At 46.7% G+C, this 17980-nt stretch overlaps 1 protein-coding gene across 2 annotated transcripts in view; it reads left to right on the top strand.

The window, feature by feature from the left end:
• Positions 1-17980, top strand: part of LOC135915944 (uncharacterized) — a 185923-nt gene that overhangs the window by 132889 nt on the left and 35054 nt on the right. For both annotated transcript variants that reach the window (XM_065449134.1, XM_070533805.1), the window contains one exon: positions 4423-4757. In XM_065449134.1, the coding sequence (XP_065305206.1) occupies positions 4423-4757 (335 nt within the window). The remainder of the gene's footprint in view (positions 1-4422; positions 4758-17980) is intronic.

The raw sequence follows: 17980 nt of genomic DNA, 5'->3' as shown, positions 1-17980 counted from the left end.
AGATGCGTTTTCATCGACCCACGATGACACTCACTTCGCGCAGCCTGCTCGCACTTCGATCTTGTCCTGATATAGATCGCCGTCGAGGCTTCTTTTGACCACATGGATCCTTGCAGGTCGATTGCGTTGCACACGCGAGAAAGATGGACGGTGCCGCAAACACAAAAGAATAAGAAATCGTGCTCGTTTCATCTCGGACTCTCAATGAGTCGGGCTTCGTGGCGACCACGTTGTCATCGAACCATTTCCATCAGCGGGCATTCGTCTCTCTACGGTCGATTAATCGGTGCCACGCCGACAGCTACTTGTTCTTTCCGTCGTGTAGAAACCCTGAAAGCAACGAAGACGGATCGCGTCGAGCAGCGCACGGACCATCATTCCTCAACGCGGTATCGGAAACAGTCGCGCACATGTATACCGGACGCCCGACCGCGACCGAGTTCGCATGTGGCGAGGCGGTACAGCAGCCTGGACACGAAATCACACACGCGCGCAAACGCACAGGTGCTCGAGCGAAGTCCTTACCAGGACAAGACGAAGAGCAGAAGAGTCGGAGAGCGGGCGCCGGCCTGCATTGAATCTATGTACATGGGACAACCGGCGAACCGTGCAGTACATTTGTTTGCCTCGCACTTTTTCGTACCGTAACCGGCGTTCCCGATAAAGAAGCTCGGCGCCGTCACACGAAGGCGCGAGACCAGGGCGTCCCGCCGGCGTCTTTGTCATCTCGGCAGCGGGACGAGCTGCAGCTGCAGCAAGTTCGGCCACGGCGATTACTTCGTTGTATGTGTTTGCGTGAGCCCGACGGTGTGAGTTTTGAATTGCCTGCTCTCTCGTTTCTTTTGTAGTTGTTCGGGGTTCGAGTAGTTTCTCGTCCGGCGCAGCAGCAAGCCCTTACGCATCACTTGTTAGGACGGCGGTCGAGGCGCTTTCATCGCGTGGGAAAGGTGCCAGAAGCGCGCACACAACGTTGGTGTCGCACAAAGCGGCGTGTCGTAAGATCGGCATGCCTTCGTTCGAGCACCTGCCACCAATACCATTTTCTCTTTACTTTCTTCTTTTTTTTTAAGAATCTCACTCACATCGAAGGTGCTTTGCTAAGAGGACATGTGCGTCACAAAAGGCCACTGCATGTTTATTCATTTACACCTGATCGAGATATTATGCATATTTTCAATCTGTACAAAGAATTCGTTCCGCTATCAACGGCAACCTCCTGCACGTTCAGCGTCTGAAGATCAGATAATAATCATCGCGAAGTATGGATGAGGCTTCGACTTGTTTGGACCATTTGTTATGGTATTGGGTTATTTGTTCGGACAACTGATGAATTTCGTACCGATTAAAAGCTGAATGTCGCCTTTAAAACTTTTGTTTCGTAAGCTCATTGCGCGGTCCTTTGCCTGTCGTGCAGGACAGAGGCCTATAAGTGGCAGCACCATTTTGTCTTCTAAATCCTGATTCTAGTTAACCAGCAGATATCATGGTCGTGTTGTCCTAATATGTATACATGAAGAGACTTGTGCGGACTCCTTCACTCCTGTCACCATGTTATAGTTACTGCACTGCGCGCTTCGTGCTCGTGCCCGTAGACGAGACATTTCTTGTGCACTTGTGTTCGTTTGTGTATCGTACCTCCCTTGAAATATTCTTCTTTCTTCTTTATTTTTTCTTGCGTAACGAGTCTGATTATCGGAACAGACGGCTTTTATGATGCACGAGGCCTTGAACACCAACATCTTGATTTTTTTCTGAGGAATGATATCATACAAGCAGGACATTCATGCCTACTTTGCAAACAGAAGTACCTAGTACGCTGCACCAATGCACGAATTTAACCCAGTCCTGGTTAACCTCCCCACCTTTCCTTTATCATTTGCTCTCTCTCTCTCTCTCTAACCCTGGTTCATGCTCCAGTGAAACAGTTTGCGCATTTAGTATGGCAAAACAGTTCACTGGCTAGTCGGTCTGTAACAGGAGTTTGACTGCCCCGAAATAGCTGCATGGTGTTGGCAAAACAATATTGCTGCAGAAGAGCGAAAGCAAGCTGAGTTCTGAAAGTACTAGCATTGTTTGCGGCCACTTCTTCGAGACAAGCTATTGGTTGTAGGACTGTTCCACATAGTTTACGGGAAAGAAAAATGAGATCTTTCGTCTACGGGGAGTTAAAGACCAAATCATGGAGTTTGAAAAAATTGGCCTGGTTAACGTTACTGCATTTTTCTCGCCAATTCCATCTATACAGCTATATATATATGCATTACACTTAGCTGAATACACTACAAGCATGTTTACGATTACGTCCATGGTATTAAAGATGGCATCACTATTTGTGCGCCTGTCCGCCTCTGTGGCCTAGTGGTCATGTCCTCACACGCTACTCTGTAAAAAGTAGCAGGTTCTATTTCCTACGCGATTGTTCTGTTCAGTCTCCAGCACAATGCAAACACACCCGTCTTATAAAAGTCTGAATGAACGCCAAAAATCCCTCTATATGAAAAATAACCCAAAATATTCCAGTGAACTCGTCCCTTATCGCTCAGGCGTATCAACAGGACGTTATACGATGCAAATTATAATTTTTCTTGAAGAGCCTTAGCCTGTCCGAATCTTTTGCTACTTACTGATGCACCGTCTTATAGGAACCGTGGACAACAGTGGAAGCGCTGCTAACGGCATGCCGCGATGCTCTGTCCTACCACAATGCATGCTAAACATTTTTGCACTGTGCCAGTCATCTCACCGAAGGGAAAGGAACCATACCGTGCTTCACGTTACCATGCTTGTCGATACCTACGCTTTATGCCAGAACTAAAGTAGCATAATGTAGATGACTGCTACCATGTTCACTACAGTGTCAGCTTTGTCTCTTCCGTGGTTAACCTCGGCGTCATGAGATGTCGCTACGATTTTTTTTTTTCGGCCGGCACACATCGCTCCGTCAAAACTGTGTTCCGCAAACCTTAAACGACAACTTGAAATTATTTAATAGCATTTTCCATCCGTCTGCTTTTTCACTTGCAAAGTGAGCCTGCCTCAAAATCAGTGAAAAATATTACCGGGCGGGAAAAGAAGGCGCCAAATAGTGACACGCACTAAGCCACACTTTGTTCGCATAATGTGCCATGGCGTCATTGCTGCCCTTTATATGAGGCTAATGTTTTCTTCATCACCTTCAACACATTCTCATCCTTGGCTGAACGTTGAAAATGTGTCACATTGCCTGCCTGGTTGAGACCCCGGTCCATTGATTTTTCGCATGGTCCATTCTTCGCCATTATTCAAGCGCACTCCATCTGCAAGCATCGTGAATGGAAAGAAAGAGGGTTGGCTGTTCCCGTGTGTTTCTTATTGATTTGCTTGAAGTTTGTACGCACTTTAGTTGCTTTGACGCATTCATTTTTTTTTCTTTTTAACAGTCAACGGGACCGTGAAAGAGTGTAATCGTTGCTAGACGTCTTCATCTTGTTCGTGCGAAGAGATTCTTCTCACATTATGGCTTCTTTTGTTCCTTCTCTTCTATGCTCTTTTCTTTTCTTTCCAGATCAGACTTCAGCAAGACAGTTACTCTACTCCCTCTGTACTTTCTCACTATACAGCAGGAAAGCAGGCCAGCTACGCAGGCTTCCCTTACTTTCAATTTTCTTTTAGAAATGTATGCGTTGGCAATTGATCTAATGCCAAACACTGCAAAAAAACGAAGTCTGTATTCAGACAGCAGTGCGATCCGAAACAGACGAGCATTTATTAAACTGAAACTTTCTTTGCCTTTTCCCTGGTTTCTGCACGTGGTCATCATGTTTCTTCCGCGTACATTGCCTATTTAGCACGAAATTCTCACCGGCAAATTAGCGCCAGTGAGAACACATCCATTCTAAGCAATAGCAGAATAAATAACGATAAAAAACCTGTGCATACGTTCTTGGTTCATAGGTATGTTCTGGCTGCGGCATTTCGCAGGATACGTCGGAAGTAGTAGGTCCAATTCCCTGCCGTGACGGCCGCATTTAGACGGACCCGAAATGCAAAAGCGCTCGTGCAGCAGGCATTGGCGGGCACGTTAACGAACCCCAGGTGGTAAAAAACAGTTCACAGTCACCCCCCCCCCTCCCCCTCTTTACGATGCGTCTCATAATTAGATCGTAATTTTTGGCGCATAATACCCGAGAATTTAGCTAACCTATTAGGTATCTCGAATGCAGACATACATCTCAATGTAATAGCGCACGAAGTTCTGATATTTCCTTCAGTTTGTTATGACTGAGCTACTCCAATGCTGGGCCATTCTTTACTTGCCACTTGGTATGTTCTTTGGTTATACGACACTGCGAATATTCTCTCTACAAAGAATACAACAGAAAAATGCGCGAGAACAGTTGGAAACGTGATCACACAAAACTTCTTTTCGTTTTTGTTTTGCAGGAGGTGCGTGGTGAGGAGCCCGGTGGCGTCGCGGCTCCTGCGTCGTCTTCGTCCAAGGGAGCTCGCACGCTGGACAAGTTGAGCGGCGGCGAGTACATCCGCGGTCTCGGCGGCCGCCGGCGGCTCGACAAAATCAGCGGCGGCGAGCTGCTGCGTTCGGCCGACGACGCCGAGCTCTTGCGCGAGCTCGTGCTTCCCTACGCACTGCGAGGAGTGCCTGCCTCGTCGCACGGCTCGGGGTCTCGCCGAGGCCTGGACAAGATCGGCGGGGGCGAGTACATCCGCACGGCTGGGGCTTTTCCGCCTGGCGCTTCGCCGGCCAAAAGGCAAGCTGCGTGCGTATCAACAGGGATTCTCACGCCTTTCTGTACCGGCCATTTCGTTTTTTTTTTCTGCATCCGCTGTATTTGAGAACGTTTCCTCCAGACCTATTCGACCCTTATTCAGGCTCTAAAATGTGGACGTGTATGCTTGTTAGAATTAAAATGGTGAAGGTAATAATGTTGCTCCAGGATGGGTTAGAGTGGGAGATAATTATGCGAGACTGATTTCTGGGGGGGGTGGGGACGCTCAGCCGTAGCAATCGCTGGTAACAGCTTAGGCCTATGCAGGCTCGCACGCTGAACCGCTGTGCATTCTCCTAGTTATATAAATGGTGTAAGCCTAAAAGAAATAGGGGGCCGTAGCTCCGGTAAGAAAACCCTCGTGATTGTTGATGCGTGTGAAAATAAACTTTAGGTAGTATACGCTTTCGTCAATATGCCAGGTAAGCCACAATACCGTGCCAATCAAATAAAATTTTAAATAATATTGTCTCGTGTAAGCTAGTTTTTCTAGCGAATGTAACAAAGAAACGTTTAACCACGCGTATTCAGGCGTATGGAAGTGACAGATTGGTTCGAAACGGTGATGTGATCGATATGGTTTACCCTAGTACGAAGCGAGTTCTCACGTATAATTCGCGAAGTGTATATGATTGACCCATTTTCAAGCATTTTCGTAAATTCCCCTACACGTCCATGGACGAAGTACATTCTCACTTATTTTGTAAAAATGGCGAAAACTGCTTCGCTGAATGCAAGCCTAAGCCAGTTAGCTTGGGCGGCTAAGTGTGGGTAAGTGTGGACTACGTGTATCAAGAGTATCCTACCTTGTTTTCGTCTAGTCTGCTTCTATGTCACATTTGGGAGAGCTAGCTACAAGGGTTGTACTCACGACAAATTTGACTGTATTGAATGAGGAGCCAGGCATGCGTCACAATTGTTGCTATGGTGGAGCAAATTGCATCCATGCCTTCGAAAGGTTAGAAACACCTGTAGCTAACATAATTGTTCTTTCTTTTCTTTTCTGCGCTCCAGAACGTTACAATATGTTAAATATCAGGCGAAGCAGGTACTCATAGAAAAGGAGATGGGGATGCTGTACTATCACGGTCACTGCAAAGCGTGGCATGACGGGTTCCATCTTTAGTTGTGCGGTGTGGACACTGCTGTCCCTTTGACAATGCTGCGCCTGCTTCAATAATAGAAAAGCACTATTGCGCACAATGTAAGGACCTTAGAGAAAAGAACGGAATGGCTTCCAGAACGCAAAGTCACAAATGTGTCGCTATTGAAGACGCGTGTACTTACTATAATAGAGTTTTATTGCGCAATGGCTACCACGGCCATAGAGCGTCAGCGTGTACATATATAGGAAGCGATCAGGTGCTCAATGAACAAGAGAACACGCGAGAAACGAATACGTGCCGTACTGTGAACAGCGTACTGCTGTTTTCAGTGTCCAATATTATTCAAAGTGCTACTACCGAAACTGTTATAACGGCCCGTGGTGCAGCCCAAGAACGTTAGGCTGAAATTGGTATTATATACATGGCTCGTCCTCGCGCACACCGCATGAAAGATGAGAAGGTATTTTTCCGCGCCAGCTCATTAGGCAATTGCAGTGAGAGCTGTTTTGAAAACAATACGCGCCACGGCGATCACAGAACACACACGTAAATAGTCATTGCGTTCCTTACAATGAAAAAACGCTCAGCGTACTTAGGCAAATTGAAACTTGCCTATTAGCGCGTTTGCTTACTGTTTGAAGAAAAAATATACGTTTGTCTCACAGCACACCGTGTGTGGTCTAAAAGCATTGTTTCATTTATGATAAACCCTTTAAAACAAACTCACACGTGCGACAGCCCTAATTTTCCATTTGATCACATGATTTTATACGAAAATATACGATTTTTATACAGGATACCACATGATGACTAATGATTATTTCTTATATAAGACATATTGTGGGTGTGCATTTTTATTATAAAAATTTCGTTTTAGTCTCTAAAACCACAATTTTATGACATCCTGACAGCAGAGATTATAGACATCGATAGTTTCGTAGGGGACCAGCCGCTTTCGTGTTGATGTGTCGACATGTTTTGCAATGCTTTAAATAGACACGTGAGGATTATAAGCGTAGAAGCTAACGAAAAAGTCTATCATGGTTTCATTGATGCTTATATATCGTTCAAGCACGTGTGCCCAAACCATGAAACGTGAACTTGCATATATGTTTCGCCAATTATGTGCGCTAGCACTTAGGAAGCTACTGTGCATTAATTACCCCAATGTTTCTAAAACTGCACGTCTATTTCCACCGCTTGCGAGTAGTTTGTCTTGTTACACACTGTGTTGAAAAGCTGCATTTCGGTGAACGCATAATAAGTTAGTGACTTCGATAACTGCCAAGCATAGCAGCCACGCAGAGTGCTGTGACATTGACAAAAAATGACAGCGACGAAAGTAGCCCCCGAAGACATGCAGAACTTTGGTCATCAAACTTTATTCCACGTAAAGTTGAAAGTTCATGCCCCTAAATGAACGCGTTAAAACTTAGGAGTGCGCTTGTATGCCCTTTACTCTGCCTTATACTTTCGAGCTGTGCAAGGTGCCTTTTCGCTCAAAGCTGTAACGATCTCAGGCTGCGCCAGCACATTCCTCAGAAGGGTCAAGGATATTCGTGAACTCAGCTAGCAGGCGTTTCAGCAGCGGCTAAATCAACGCGTCTTGCGAGGTGCGACACGGTATATAACAGATAACTTATTGTCCCTCAGAAGGCAGGGGCACCGCAATATCCAACGGAATTTACTGCTGCCAAGCCATAATGGGCATTAATGCACACACACGTTCTGCCGCTTCGGCGCCGGCTATGCGTATGGGTTCCAGGCTATGGTGCCCGACACTAGGTTTCAGAGTGCGGCTCGTAATTGATTGCTACTTTATCTGCACAGAGCAAGCGCTGCGAGTTATCTCGCAACGGAGTGACGACCGGCCGATTGTAAATTACCGTCTTGACTTTTACTGCAGATCGCTACTCAAAGGCACTTGTCCTTTTTTGTATTCTATGCGTGCACTACGGTATGGCGCTTTCGTTAAGCCTGTTCGAAGTCGTGCTCTCGCGGTGCGTTGAGGAGGACGGAGTCAAGATTTATTCGCGACTGGCGGGCTGCTCACGTTAGACTTGGAACATTACGTTGACCACGTTTGGACAGCTTAGCGCTCTGCGCCACTAAGCCTTGCAGAAGTGTCTTTTCCCACAAGGCCTGTCCAGCAAACACTTCCTTTTTTCTCAGTGTGTCGCAACAGAAAGAAAACAAGAACGAAAAACGAAAAAAAGGAAACTATATTTTCGACCGAAACGTTATTTATTATTTGGTTTCTGAATGAAACCGAAACATTATTTATCAGTATTCGGCTCAAGGGTAAAGTCGCCAATCCGAAACAACCGACGTCAGACGACGTCCGCAGTAGCGCGTATCTCAGGCAGGGATAGTACAAGCGATAGGCGGTCAAGCGCTCCATTAATCGAAACCTGCCGCTCGGTGCACAAGCAGATCAGCAGGGTAGCAGAACCCAGGACTTGCGCGCTGAAGAGCTGATCGTTTCGTTTTCTACGGGTACAACGCTCTGTTGGCGAAGCTTTATCGTTCGTTTATGGTCGTTTAAGTTCGGTTTATCAGAACAGCGGCGCCGCATTTCGTCGAGGACGCTAGATGACGAGTTGCTGCTAAGATAATGCGCAGTGCCTAGACTAAAGGTAGTGAGCACTATCTCAGAGCCCCTAATTAACTCATTGGAAAAAATAGATACTGCGTTTTTATCGCGTCATTGCTTCGAAAATTTGAATGCGAACCAAAATAGTTATGAACCGCCACGGATAATTTTTTTTCGGTTGTTCCGGAGCAGAATCCATTAGGAACATTTTTCAGTTGAAGAAAGCTAAAACCATAACGAGAAACATTTCGTTCCGAAACCCTGTTTTTTTTTTTCGGAGGGGACCATTCAGTAGCATCACGAGCACACCTTCTTGATGTTCTGAGACGACTGGGATGAACTGCGCATCCACTTACCGGCCTCAGTGATTCGTAGCAGTGAAGTCATGGTCAGGGAAAGATCTTCCAACTCAGCAAAATAGTACCCCTTTTGGTTGATGCCACGCGTGAGGGCAAGTGATTAAGAGAAGGCACAGTTAACATTCTATGAGGAGGCACGCCGGCGCGCTTGAATATGTCAGGCCACTCAGTTCTAATTCTTGTTCACTTTCGGTGGACGCCAATTCTGCAATCACTTAGAAATTACGGACAGTATTTCGGTTTCCGAAATCCATTTTGTCCAGAATGACAAATCTCCCTACATAACAGACAACTAGCGTATTCTGTCCTCCTAATGTTAACTTTGACCCGCAACAATGATCCTTATCGCTTCTCCTGTATCAACGCTTGTGAGTCGTTGCATAAATATTCATTTTATTGACTTATTAGTGTTGCCACTTCAGAGAAACCAGTCTGCTTTTCCTTTTCTTTTTTTATTGAGGGAAGTCATGCTTGAGAGCCGAAGAATGGAATGCTTATCCTTTTTTACCTATGCTATACAGAATTACAAGTTATGAGCTCATTTATTGTGAGCCTTACGCGGCTGAAAAACAGGGAAAGGATACGTGTTATGCGATGACGGTGACGCTATGTCAGTGTAATTCAGAGCGGATAAAGTAAGCACCATGCGTTGTTCACAACGCGAAATGTAGAGGGAAAGGACTTGGGAGGTCAGACAGAATTATCTGCATGCTGCCTTCAACGCCGTTGCAAAACATCCCCTTCTCAGAATACTGTTTAAGAAAGCAGTTCATAGGTAAAACACAGCCACACCAAACGCAATGTTGGAATCTATACGACGCAAAGCCTGCTTAAGTTAGTGACGTAGCAGCAGTAGCGCGCGACACGAGCACAGCCTCGCAGAGTGTAGTTATTAGTTGTTTGCGCCACAAGGACGAAATCGATGTATATAAGCAAGAAGCACATCTAAATACGTTTAAGACTTCATGACCCCTTATGACAGCGGCGCGTCTTTTCTGGGAGATCGGCCATTTAATGGGCGCATACTCAGAGCCGCATACACAGTGAGAGAAGTCTGCTGGGCAAGAGAGCAGCTAGCAGCAAGTTGTCTAGTGGGCGCATATCTAGTAGACTAAGTCGTCTATATGCAACATCAAAAATATATCAGGCATGCAGAAGCGGCAGAAGGAATGGAAAGATGGACTAAAAGTCGATTTAATCAAATATGGAGGATCGATTGTACTGAAAAAGCTTGCGGAGCTTCATCCACAATGACTCACTACATCAAGTGTAATCGAGCGCTGAAAGAAAGCCAACATTGTAATTCAAACAAAGCGAAACGCTAAGGAATTGAAGCATAATAGGCCCATTAGCTTGCCTTAAGTACTGCATAAAATATTTATCGAGGTTTTTTTCAATAGACTCAGGGCAACACTTGACTTCAATCAAACAAGAAAACATGCAGGTTTCAGTAAGGGGTAGTCTACAATAGATTACATCCGTATTCTGGCTAACCTTCCTGTTTTTCCGTCTATTTCTACTCCTCCGCCTTCCACCGTATTATCAATTACCTAAGGGAGAAATCCGCGGCGAACAGTCAACTTTGCTATACGGCTTTCATAGATTATGAAAGGGCATCTTATCTAGTAGACATAGCGAAACGCATAGAGGCATTGCGTAATTAAGGAGTAGTAGTTGCATACGTGAATATCTTTGGAAATATCTACTAGGATTGCACCGCTACCTTGGTGGTCCGCAAGAAAAGTAGAAAGTTACCTATCAAGAAAGGGGTCAGGCAAGGAAACCCAACCTGTCAAATGCCATTCACTGCACGTTTAGAAGATTTATTCAAGCTTAGATTGGGAAGATTTAGGAGTGAGCGTCAGCGGCGAAAACCTCAGCAACCTTCGCTTTGCAGATGACATTGTCCTGTTCGACAACACTGGGGACGAATTGCAACAAATGATCAAGGACCTTAACCGAGAAAATGTAAGATTGTGGTAGCAGATTAATACGCAGAATAAAAAGATAATATTCAATAGCCTGTCAATAGAAAAAAAATTAAGGATCGCCAGTCAGCCTCTACAGTCTGCATAGGAGTAGGTTTATCTAGGCCAATTATTCACAGGCGACCCTGATCATGAGAAAGAAAGTTACAAATGAATAGAAATGTGTTGCAGCGCATACGGCAGGAACTACTAAATCCTGACCAGGAGCTTAGCACTGTCGTTGAAAAGTCGACAGTCATTGCATTCTACCGGTGGCAATATATGGGGCAGAAACTTGGAGGTTAAAAAAGAAGCTCATGAACAAAAATAATGGCAAAAGAAAGTTGCAGTTTCACCCGAAAGGCGAACCATCTATTGCGATAGCAAATGCGCAGACAGCTATACAAAATCATGGTAACAGCTTTAACGGCGATAAAAGCTTGCAAACATTCGCTTAACACCTAAAGTAACAAGCACAGTGTCAGCGCGCACAGACAAGCATGAGCACATCACTCTCGATGACCGCTGACACTCACCATCAAAACGCTGGCGTGAGAAAGTGTAGCAACAGCAGCGATCAGAGCGCGATAGAAGAAGGTGCGCTCCCCTCCCGCGTTCCTCCCTCATGCGCGCGAGATGGATCCGCGATCGTCGGCTCCCGTCGCGAGCTTTCACTCGTCCCTACAACATGGTGGGCCCGCGTTATCGCCCTTCGACTTTACACGGAGCGTCACACCATGACAACGACAACGGCAAAAATGCGCCTTGAGTGTCCACACATTAGCGGTCGCAATAAATACTTGGCGGTATAGATTAGAGAGCAAGCGGGGATAGCTGATATTGAACTTGACAGTAAGAGAAAAAATGGAGCTGGGTAGGCCATGTAATGTATAGGGTGAATATCCGATGGACCATTAGAGTTACAGAATGGGCGCCAAGAGAAGGGTCGTGGACAGCAGAAAACTAAATAGGGTGATGAAATGAGAAAATATGCAGGCGCAAGTCTGTAGCACTTAATCCAATAAAGGGTAATTGGATAAGGCCAGGAGATTCCTTCGTCTTACAGTCGACATTAAGATAGGCTTTTGATTATAATGGTGATGATGACGATGTCCAGTGGGAAAGAACAACAAACGTCGGGGAAGAGATGGAAAGAAAGCTTCGCTTTAAAGCTATAGGAGTAGGTTTGCTGTGCCCATTCGTTTGATCACCATTTCCACTAATCGGCGTCGTTAATGCCTTGTTGTGAGGCCACCTCCTCAACTTTAGAACTAACTTCGTTTGAGACAAGAAAATAAGACTTTGCCTGCCACCCTAACTAAATCGCTAATGCAGCAGGACTCCACAATCCCGCAAAATTAAAAAAAAATTAAGTTACGGGGTTTTAGGTGCCAGAACCACTCTCTGATAATGAGGCACGCCGTAGGGGAGGACTCCGGAAATTTCGACTACCTGGGGTTCTTTACCCTGCACCTAAATCTAAGTAAACGGGTGTTTTCGGATTTCGCCCCGATCGAAACGCGGCCGCCATGGCCGGGATTCGATCCCGCGACCTCGTGCTCAGCAGCCCAACACCATAGTCACTGAGCAACCACGGCGGGTACAAAATTACTGATAAGCCACAACATTTCAAATCACAAAGGAGCGATAGTGAGCTTATCTCTACCTGATCAAGCAATAATTCAAAACCTAATACTAGTGTCGGTTAGACCCCAGAGGTGTAGTAATAGGAGAGCGTATTGTATTCAGCGGCATCATTATTGCAACTCATTAGGTGTCACATACGAACATCGCCAAAACACGTGGGTTGCAGAGAGATCAGTTCTTGCGGATTAAAAAAGTTTTGCCGTTCGAGCACTGGGATTCCAACTGACATAGCTACAGCAATGTGCACTTCGACTCAGAACCCGTTAGTCACTGCTTTGTCACGTTCGTGTTCGAGGTAATGGTGCCAGGTTACACTTGAAACACACCTACATTCTGAGAATTAGGGTCTGCGCATGAATTTCTGAGGCCCCAACAAGCCATACTATAGCAGACGAGCATGACGTTACGCACGTAAAAAAATAAGTCGATCTTAACGAGGTGGCGCTGTCAGCGGTAAGTGAGAGAGAGAAGAGCGGAAAAGCAGTGAAGCTAAACCGACGCACTTGCAGCTTACTACCCTTTACGTAGGGAACGGAATCCATGGACGAAATAAGAGGGAGTGCTGAGAAAACAACCGTAGTTGCATGCACAGCTAAAAGGTGCGCACCGAGTCTAAAGCGGCCGCAGAAACCTATCAACCTGTGGTACTGCTCTACTGTTCTTGCTGCTTTTTTTATGGCAGCGAGAGTCTGCTGCTGGCTCTGCTAAATGAGTCCAGCATCCAAGGAATTGTTAAAAGTCTAGAGTGTTTCTTTCTTACCTTTTGTTGCATTGTACCACTATTACGTACCCATCATCTAAATACGGCTCACTACATCTCGAACTGACAAACACGAAGCCGTGGAAACCGATCTTCGAAAGGGCCGCGTAATGCCACAATTTTAACTGACTTATTACCCTGAAGCTAGCTTCTGTTACAACAGCTCGCGGCTACTTCTTATAGCCAACGGTGTCTTTTTCTTTACACGCCCATTGATGTCAGTATCAAGAAACACTTTCACACTCGCATCTCATTGACGTACTGTCTGGGCAAGCATTCAAGCTCGATGCCGACGCTGTGGCCAGAAATAGCAAGGAGGCCACAGCGGCGTGGACACGCGCATGTAGATCCCACAAAATTAAATATAAAAAAATATGGGCCTAGTGCATTGGCTGCAGTGCAAGCTTTGGTATCGTGTAATCCAATTTCCCCTGTCAAACATGAAATTTCCCCATCATAGATGCATGCAGTGAAAACATTCCCGCGCACCGCCGAGCGCTAGGTGCTTTTAGCGTCGCTCCATATATTGTAAAGTAAGATGCGCAGCCACATCATTATGTGCAGGGAAGGAAAATAACAAGGTTCTACCAATATTTCACGAAATCGACATCGACCTAAACTTTGCTTGCAATAATTTTCGTACTTTGCACAATGAACGCATCGTTATAGTATAAGGGAAAGTTTTCAGGGCGACAGAAAGTTCAAAACTAGGCTTTGTTTGTTGATTCGTTTCGAGCTTGCTGAAAGTTGATGCATCGATTGCTCATATATAAACAAGCTGCGTGCGCCAAAACACGAACGCCATGCTGTTTGCATAATCGAAGACTCCGAGCAATTTCGCGCGGCAGTGCGGCTACTGCTCCAATTTTCTTGCACTTCCCCAGAAAAGATCCACAAAGTGACCCGTGAGCGTAGAATATTCGAAGCTTAGGTACTTCTCTGTAAAGTGAATGTAGCCTTGGGTGATGCGATCCGCCTTTAGGAATGTTGAAAGTCATCTGCCTACAGCATTGCAAGCGCAATACGAAGACGTGGGTTCGTACCCCACCTTCGGTCAGTTGTTTTTTCATCGACTTTTATTTACAATAATTTATCATTTCGTTAGCTCAATGTCGACAATATCGATACAAATCATCTAATGGTATTTAACAAGGAAGAATGCCTTCCTGCATAAAACAATTACCAAATATTCGACAGCAGAAAAGAAAAAAAATTACTGGCGATTACGATACCCCCTAATGCAAAATTTGAGCGCAGCTCATTAGGAGTTTTAAATTCCACTGATTGCGTCGTTTATTGTTCAGACAGAAAGCGTAAACACGGGAACACGTGGCTGGGGTGGCAGCGCAGGCGAAGTAGCGCATGCGCAAAGGGTGCGAAGTCGACTGCAGAGCTTGGTTGCCATTTATGGTATCGATGGAGGCGCTCAGCGCGTGCGTTAGTAACGACGTCGTTAGCGACCAAGTCCCGGCGCACACTGCGATTGCGTTATCTCATACCGGGTCTACGCCATGGAGAGCGCCTTAAAGCACCCTGCTGTAACCCTTACCCTGTCGCCATATTGTACTCCTCCACTTTCCTCCTAGCACCCTCCTCGCTATCACACTGTCTTTCATCCTCCACTGCGCTCCGTTTGTTTGCTCTGCCGGTTACGTCGAGGCCCACGCACAACGCAGGAATGGGCGCCTGAGTGCTGCGCTCTAAAACGTTTGTGTATTCTCGAGGGTGCTAACGTGTCCCTCGACTATCACAATTACCCTTCAGACTGCCTAGAATATTTACTCTACGAAACAGCGAGCTAAGGTTACATCTACGGAGAGAGAATGCGCAGTGGCAAAATGTATAAAAATTCTGACCACCACGGTACCACGCTACGAGGGTTTGACAGTAAGGATGGTGAAAGCTTATTTCGTGCAGTTTGTATTTTCTGCGGTCCTGTTTACCTGCCACAAATGAAGTCACTAAAAAAAGTGCTTTTGGCTTGCCCCTCCTCACAACTCGATGTTTAAACATGAATTAGTGTTGAAGCACCTAAATGACGATATAACAAAGATGGAACAGCGCAGCAGGTCTCTTTAGTAGGTCGTTAGTCATGAGACACCCGCCTTTCCTTCCTTGGGGGCGTATACTCTTCAGAAACCGTCGTTTCTGATCCGATCTTTTGTCGCCCAAGCAGCCGAAAGTCTCGACAGCACAGGTTCCACACTATACAACAACAAGGAAGTCCGTCTTGGAAACGGGACAGGATTGACCCTGACTGTGTACTCTAGCCGCAAACAACGAAAACCTGGGCCACTGCTACGCTGCCGGTAGCGTAGGCTTATTGCGCGGAGCCGCCGTTACGGCCCGGCCCAAACACCCACCACCTACCAGTCCCGCAGCAGAGCGTAACCAAGAGCCGCGAAACTGGTAACTAACATGCAGGCTAAACGGGCTTTTAAGGGTTCTGAACCCGAGGTCCGATTGTATCACTGCAAAATCTTCGTGCACTTGTGATCACTCTTCTACACAGAGAGAGAAAGACAGAGAGAGGCATTCCTTAGCGGGCGTTACATATGTTTGCCTGAGCATAGGCTTAGCAGGCTACTTCAGGTGAGGTTGGCGTCTCAGTTAATGACCAACTCATATAAACCCAATGCACACGCACGCGACATGCGCAAGCAAGAAGCGCAAGGCTGCACGGTGACAAGGATCGACAGCTTTTCTTGATCACTTTAGTCACTGCTCGCTAAATGTTAACGCGGCCTCTTTGGGCTGACACGTCGATTAAATACCTTGCTACTAGGATTATACCCTCGGCACATGGTTGTTAAGTAGTCTGGCGCTCAGACTATTTGCATGGTGCTTGGATTATTGCAGCTGGCGCTCGGGTCAAAGGGAGCAGGAAAACCAGGAAGAACGTCTTGTTCAGGCCAGTTTCCCAGAGGAAGGCGGGTGGTGTTTCCGTTGCGTGAAGGGCAATACACGTTGAAGCGAGCGAGTCTTCATCATTAAACGTGGTTGCGACAACATAATGTGGAGTTTTTTTTTTTTGCTGCAGGAATGTTTTTGACAGCCATGTAGCCTTACTCGGTAATATGGTCGTACATTTCCTTTTTCCGACTTTCCGACTAACTTTTCATTTGCAATACGCGTGTTTTGTACTCTGAGAATTACCAAACGTTCCGATGAATCAGAGGCTTTCACCACCCCCTACTATCCGGCCTACCACGTCACAGGGACAAATCATCGTGTTTTCTCTCACTGGTTAAAAAGCTGTAATAATTGCAAGCCACTGCAAGCTAAGCAAAGAAAGTGGACCAACCGCAGACGCCGGCGACACCCTCTTCATCCGGTTATCGATTTTCAGTGCACTGGCTCTGCCCCAGTGAATCCCTCTCCACTTGAGCGTTCTCGCTCCTTGTCAGCCACCCCGCAGGGGCGTCTGCGTCAGCAGGCGTCGTCAGCAGGGTCGGACCCTCCCGCGTATAACCGTGCGTGGCTTAGCCGTGTCTGGGGAAAGGGGGATCCTGGGGGTTGAGCTGATGCTGGGTGTTTGGACCTTTAAGGCCCCCCGGCGGAGGCAACACACCCCTTTGGCCTCTGCTTCACATAGACGGCACCCCCGGACTGACCCACCCGGGGGAAATCGGTAGTCGCCTTTTCCTGTCTCTCTCTTATCAAACCTTCGTCTTTATCTCTCACTTTATATCTTTCCTGTCCTCTTCTGTCTTCCATTTAGTTCCTTTCTCCACGGCGGCAAGGGTTAACCTCGTGTGGATATCCTACCTTGGGTACACCATATTGGCTTATAGTGATGGCGTACGGCTGGCGTCGTGCAGGCTTGTACACAAGCTCTGCTGCGTCCCCTCGTTGGGCTTCGTGGTGGGCGGTCGGCGCTGTTGCCGAATCTTATATATTCTCATGGAAACTTCTTTCCCCAAACTTCCTGATCGCCCTCCTAAGCGAGGGCGCACCGAAGATGTATTTCAGTTTTTCGGACACCAAGTCCAGAATTTTCCCCGGTTCCACGTCATTCACTCTGAAAAGCCAAACAAAGCAGTGCGAAACATCTCACCATTCCTTGTCTCAAAGTCCTTGACTGATGTTTTTGGACCAGGTTACAAGGTGTCGAGGATGGCAAGCGGCGACCTCCTCTTGGAGCTCCGCGACGTAAAACAATATGAGAAACTACCGCAACTAGTGTCATTCGGGGAGACCCCTATAACAGTAACGCCACACCGTACAATGAACACCACCCGCGGTGTTGTTTCCGATGATGATCTGCTTGAGCTGACTGAAGCGGAACTCCTGGAGGGCTTCAGTGAGCAAAATGTTATCAATGTTAGAAGAATAAAGATCAGGCGAGATGGTAAAGAAATACAGACGAAGCACCTAATAATCACCTTTGGTTCAAGTGTCCTGCCCGAGTCAATCGAGGCCGGGTACATCAAGCTCCGTGTTAGGCCGTACGTGCCCAACCCACTCCGTTGTTTCAAATGCCAGCGCTTTGGCCACAGCTCGCAGAGCTACCGAGGCCGCCAAACTTGTGCTAAATGTAGTGCCCACGAACACACATCTGAAGCTTGTGAGAATTCTCTCCACTGTGTGAACAGTGACGGGGAGCACGCCGCATACTCGCGGTCGTGCCCCTCCTGGAAGAAGGAAAAAGAAATCGTAACGATCAAAGCCAAAGAGAATATTTCATTCAAAGAGGCACGTAGGCGGGTATCGTACCTGCCCAAGAAAGCCTTTGCCGATGTGACGCGTCAGGGGGCAGCGACACAACGGCTTCCGGCGGTT

The sequence above is a fragment of the Dermacentor albipictus genome, chromosome 2, assembly GCF_038994185.2.
Source record: "Dermacentor albipictus isolate Rhodes 1998 colony chromosome 2, USDA_Dalb.pri_finalv2, whole genome shotgun sequence".
NCBI classification, from domain to species: domain Eukaryota; kingdom Metazoa; phylum Arthropoda; class Arachnida; order Ixodida; family Ixodidae; genus Dermacentor; species Dermacentor albipictus.
Note: the sequence above shows the minus strand (reverse complement) of the source record. Positions and strands in the feature narration are given on the sequence as shown.